Source organism: Pteropus vampyrus, unplaced genomic scaffold, assembly GCF_000151845.1.
Source record: "Pteropus vampyrus isolate Shadow unplaced genomic scaffold, Pvam_2.0 Scaffold95, whole genome shotgun sequence".
Taxonomy (NCBI): Eukaryota; Metazoa; Chordata; class Mammalia; order Chiroptera; family Pteropodidae; genus Pteropus; species Pteropus vampyrus.
Window position 1 is genome coordinate 3,817,734 of NW_011888876.1, and position 6,067 is coordinate 3,823,800.

The 6,067-nt window shown below is 41.8% G+C and overlaps 1 protein-coding gene across 1 annotated transcript in view; it reads right to left on the minus strand.

Annotated features, from left to right (window-relative positions):
* Nucleotides 1-1,222: 1,222 nt before the first annotated feature.
* Nucleotides 1,223-6,067, minus strand: part of GAPVD1 (GTPase activating protein and VPS9 domains 1) — a 64,808-nt gene continuing 59,963 nt past the window's right edge. The window contains exons 25-27 of the mRNA XM_023532958.1: nt 4,280-4,352; nt 3,295-3,492; nt 1,223-2,066 (exon numbers count right to left, since the gene is read on the minus strand). Of these exons, the coding sequence (XP_023388726.1) occupies nt 1,926-2,066; nt 3,295-3,492; nt 4,280-4,352 (412 nt within the window). The 3' untranslated portion in view covers nt 1,223-1,925. The remainder of the gene's footprint in view (nt 2,067-3,294; nt 3,493-4,279; nt 4,353-6,067) is intronic.

The window sequence follows — 6,067 nt, forward strand, 5'->3', positions numbered from 1 at the left end:
TCAGTCATTTCCAGGGTGATAACATGAAACAGATCTAGCAACCATTGCGGAGGAGAAAAAACTCTCACTGACTTCAAGTTAAATCCATAACAATGAATTTCAACTATTCCAAGTCTTCTACTGACTTAATATTTATTGACTCAAATGCTGAAGTAAATGGATGCCCTCGAGGTCTTAGAAATTGTGTTAGATGGTTTGTCTGTCTTTATCATGGGATTTGACTTCTAATACCTAGACAAGTTCAACAGTCACAACCCATGAAGCTCATGACTCTGTACATGGATTTCTTGACTCAACATGCAAAAGGGTGTTTTATAGAACTAGTTTAATTATGACCTCTCCCTAAAAGGCAGAAACATCCCGCGCTCCTGGGCAACTTATGTCAGTGGTTTAAAATAAAGGGATGAGAAGAGGCGGAAGCATAAAGAAAACCCAGCTTCTTTAGGCACAGTGAGACACAGAGATCTTGGAGGGGGGATGACAACCCTTGCACTCATCTGCTCAGGGCTGTCGCAGTTCCCTTAAAAATGCCCGGGGATGCTGTCATCAACAGGGGACCCAAGGTACAAGACCGGGTTTGCTACAGAAGCTAAACGTGATTCGGAAATATACAAAGTGAGACCAGTGAGCGGTGACCTCGTACAAGACATGTGCCTGAAGCTCTGGGGAGCCTCCTTGGCCAATTTCTCAGACACCAAAACCCATCCTGATTATCAACATACAATCAAACCAAAATACTCGAACACATACCTTTTTTCAGAAGAGGGAAATAAAGGCACAGAAACCTGCCAAAATATTTTTTTTTCCCATAAGAATAGTATGGTTAAAATAGTTCATCACTAATAAAACCTGTATCACGAGCAGACAATACAAATTAGTTTTTTAAAAAATGACATTCACTGAATTCCTGGTCTGTGCATTCAATGTGAATAATCATCAAAAATATATTACAATTAAAGGGTTGTAAGGAGTTCCGTTTGGGGTTTCTACGTGATCTTTCGTATTTCAGGTGAGAAGTACCACAGTAAAGTATTAGGGATCTACTATTCCTTTGTATGTAACGCAGTCAACGTTACATACAAAGGAATAGTAGTCAACGCTACTATTAGAGTCCTTCTCCTACTGCAGGCTCAAAGATGTCCATGGTGAGATGTCTGAGGGACCTAACTCGGTGACTTTTCCACCCCTCATCAAAGGCAGCCCGAATTCCACACCTAGAAAGTTCAATAAACTGTATTATACTTTAATAAATATCTTTTTTTGTTTTTTTTTTTTGCTTTTAAGCTCAGCTTAAATCTTGTCAAGGAAACCATTTCACAAGAGGGTACATCACAATCTACTATCAGCAATATTCCTTGTTTATTAGAATCTGAAGATGTTCATATTACATCAAATATAAATATATATTATATTTACATTTCCTTCTTAGCTTTTCGATTTAGGTGAGTGTATTTATAATTAATGCCACTAATGTCACCACCATTATAATCCTCAGTGCAACTCGTATTTTCCTTCCATTGGATGCCTAGAGGATTAGACGGCATCTTAAAAGAGGTGTACTGTTCTTTTTTAAAATAAAAGGAAAGAATGGGTATCCATGAATGGAGATCTAGGCATTTTCTAGATTTTGCTTTGTTTTGTAATATTTCAAAATACCTGAAAAACGTGGTCCCTTTTTGCAGTACTATTCTCTACTCGGGGCCAAGAGAATAACAAAATATGCAACTCAGAAAGGAAAAGAACCCAAAGAAAAGAGAACCTGCTTGTTAGCTCATTAATCTGTTTAGTAAAGATCTGTTTTAAAATGTCTGAATACTGTACAATATTATACAAAAACAATCGTCAGCCTTCAAAGCAGCTGGCACATGTCTTAGAGGTCTGTTTGCCCGCCTAACAGTCTGCCGCCTTGGTGTTCTTGGTCTTGGTCACTTTCGGTCATCGATAGTTTTAATGAATTCCACTGCTGCTGTGAATTGCATCCACCAATAGGACTCCTCTCCAGACAGACAGCTGGCATAAAAGCTACTGATATACTGAACAGTGGACAGCAAACAGGGTGGATTTGCCTAGAGACGGGAAAAAAAAAAGGAGTCAATTACTCAGATGCATAGCTTTGCAAAAATCATTTAAGTTAACATCTTCGAATGTCTTTCTGTGAAAGGGATACCAAATCCCTTTTTGGAACTAGTGTGTAAACACTAGCCACTCTGAGTAGCAACAGTATACTAGAAAGGCAAGTTGGGTTCCAGTCCTGGCTGAACTATCTAGAACTCTCTGTTTGCAAGTCACTTAACCCCACCGCTTCCTTAAGGATGCTGAACTAATACCAGTGGACTTACTCAACAGCCCAGATTCTAGAATGTTAGATAAGAAAATAAATGCCATAGGCAAATTGAGTTATATCTGGTCAGTAAGTGCAGGCAGGATCAGCTGAGAGAGTAAAAACTAAAAAAGATAACATGCCCTCTACTGCAAGAGGGAACACAAAACATCTGCTTTTTCACCTTCCTCATGTGGAAAAAAAGGACACAGGTGTGTTAAGTGGGTAGGCAGCCAAGCCAAGGCCTGTAGCTTAAACCGGCTCTAGGTAAAGACTAGATACATCACGTGTGGGAGAGAGAAGAGCAGGGGCCAACAGCAGGCGTTATGAAGGCTGATAACACACTGAACCTACGGGCTTCTGACTCAGAGTTCAGGCTGCAGAAATACTGCAAACATCAAGAATTAGTGAAGTATGTGTCAAATATACTTTAGACATTAACAGGTGGGCTGAGCTGACTGGAACTTATGAGCGATGCAGTTACTTGGTGGCTTTGTGCACCCAAACCACCTGATCTCCCCCAAAATATTCAAAATTAACAGTTTAAATGATAAAATTTTAATTTGAAAGTCAAAAAAGGACAAGAGATGTCTGTGTTTTTTAAAATAATATGGTATAATTATAAATAAGAGGCTAGAGAAGAGAGATGACTGGCAAACTTAGTAGTTTATGTGACAAGTACTATGAAGAACTCAATAGTGAAAGCACAGTTATTTATTCATTTGATAATTATACACTTAGCCCCGAGCAAGAACTTCAGACACAGTTTTGTAAGCTAAAAATGTCCCTCTAGGAAACTGGTCTTCCTACCTTTTCTTTTTAAAACCTTAACTTCTGGACAGAACAACACGTGACATCAGACACTTTCTCTTTGGATAACACAGAGCCAAGGTCGCTAACATCCCGGGAAGCCCTGCGCCACCCTGCTCAGGACGCTAATAAACTCTCTTCGCTAATAGCACTGAGGCGCCTACCTTTATCAACACAAATACCAAAACGGGGACAAAGTCGTCTGCTCCTGGGACGGAGTCCTCATTGGCCAGGCTCAGGAGGTTCATGATGGTGGAGCACATTCTCAGGATGCACTGCACTTTGTCCCGGGGGGTCTTGTAAGCACTTATTGTCCTGATTTCCGACTGTGCGGATGGCCATGGGGCCTCCCGAAGGTAAACCTGAGTGAGATCACAGACAGGAAGACAGATCTTGACTCTAACGCAACTACAGGCAACGACCACAGCAACCGACCAAGCCCGCCTCCACCCCATCGGCAGAGAGGAAAGGATGCTGCCTTTTCTTTTCTTGGGTAAAACCAGATCGTGGTTCCTTCCTCTTCCACTAAAGATTAAAGCTTAACTTTTAAACTTTTAAGTAATAAGATCTGCACTTTAAAATAACCTAGACTCCATTAATAGAGGAAAAGGCATACAATAACAAAGAACCTAGAATTCATAAAATGTCAAACAACTAGCTTTCTTAAATAGCTAGAATGGAACTTCTCTACGTGTAGTAGCTAATTACAAAAGCACAAATAAGCTACTTTTAAAAAAATAATTTAAAAATTATGTGCCTTTGCTGCGGTTCTAGAAATAATAGATTCAAAAAATCAAAAACAATTAAAAATTTTATGCTAATCAATGTTCCATTAATGAGGATTTTAATGAAACAATCAGAAAGCTCAAATAACTGAAATTTTCCTATTTTATTGTAAGAGCTATATGCAGGTAAAAATGCTAGTGTCAACCACTAAAACGTAACTTCGCATCACTTTCAGACCAAGTCCCGGTCCCTTTCCAAACCGGGGAATTTAAATCCTTGGAGGGATCTTTGAGAACTTCACAGTGAGACTGAATTACCTCTAATGCCAACAGTGCCACATATTTTATTATATGGTTTCCCTGAACGCTGGTAAAGCCGTCAGGTCACAGGACCACCCACATGCCACGTAAACCAGTGTGTTACCTCAGGTATCTGAAGAGCTCTGTGATTTGCGGTCACTACTTTAGACAGTCTCTGGATATGTTCATGAAGAACCCTGAAAACCCAAAAACACACATGTAAATATGTATTTCAGAAAATAAAGTACACAAATAGTCATAATTGATTTTTTTCAAAACATCTAAAACGTTTTAGACTTATTTCTATATACAGATCACAACTACAGCTGAGACTCTCTCTTAGCTGTATTTTGTCTAGTCAAAAAAAGTCATACTTAGGATCTGCTCGGAAATGCAGAGTGAGATGAGGGGATGCGGGGGGGGGGGGGGGGGGGGGTGGTGGTGGCAGGAAAGAGGGTAGCACTCCAAGGGAGAAAAGAGAGGACCCCTCAGCCCGGAAACTGCCTGGACGCACTAATTCATAAATAGGGTGACAAGAAGTAGAGGGATCGAAAGTCAGAACCCAAAGATCACAGATGCTTAGGTGGAGAAGGGACTCTGAAAACACTCAACCTCTCACTTCACAGATGAAAATAACTAGGTTTAAACAGGTGAGAGTTTTGCCTACGGCCACAGAGGCAGCAGCCTGGTAACCCGGCCTTCCCGGCCTCTGGAGTTCTCTCCAGAACACTGTCAGCTCTCCACTCTATACAACCCACAGGAACGCCACGCAGGAGTGGGTGCGAACGCTCTGCTGCCAAGTCTGCTCGCTGGAGGAAAAACAGCTGGAAGGCCCCCACTCCTCACCCCACGCTGGAAGCCGAAAACGGGAGCTCTGGAGAGAAAACGCGCCCCAGCTGGCAGACTGGGTACAGAGGCACTGGGGTGGGCTAAAGGCCTCTGACACTATGAACAAGTGTCAGTGGCAGGTTGGAAGGATCCTAACCCATTCACCAGAAAGTGAACTCCCTCAGATACACATGCAATACCTTAAAATTTCCATGAAAAAAAAAATCCTTACAAAAATTTCCATGAAAAAAAAAATCCTTACAAAAACTACTAATGAGATCCTATTACATGGATCCCTTGAGAGTCGCTGGCACAGTAAGTCGCTATTATGGCTGGGGGGCATGGTGACCACCTGGACACACTTGGGGCAGAAACAGGGCTGTAAAGCAATGCTCAAGAAAATGCAGAAGAGGAAAAAGAAAAATGCTAAGTTATCCATAGTCTCACCACCAAAAACAATCACTTGCTATTCCAGATGTTTTTCTCTTCAGGATTAATTTTGTTTGGGATTACTTTTTAAAAAACAGCTTTACAGAGATATTAGTCACATATCACACCATTCCAGATATTTTTTGATATTCAAACATATAACTTTTCCTAATAAGTAAATGGATACTAGAAATAACATTCAAACAATCTGTTACATGCGCAGCGCTGTGACACAGTGGTGGATAATCATGTTTCTGCTCTCACAAAGGGAACAATCCCGCAGGGGACAGCAGCATTCCTCAGATGACCACACAAACCAGCGCTCGAGGACGGGTGACCTGGCCCCCCAAGGACATCTGGCAAGGTCTGGAGATATCTGTGGTTCTCGCAACTGGTGCGGTAGTACTGACTCTCGTGTGTCAAGGCCAGGGATGCTGTTAAACCTCCTCCCATGCACACAACAGCCTCCCGCATCAAAGGACCATCTGGCCCCAAATGTCAGTAGGGCCGGGTTGAGAATCAAACAAATGTAAGACTGCAACTGTGGCAGGTGCTGAAGAAAGGTGCACGGGCCCGGAAGCCCTGACGGGGGAGTCAACCGGCTCAGAAGGTCCGGAGAAGTTTTCTCAAGGAAGTGACACCTGAGTCAAGACCT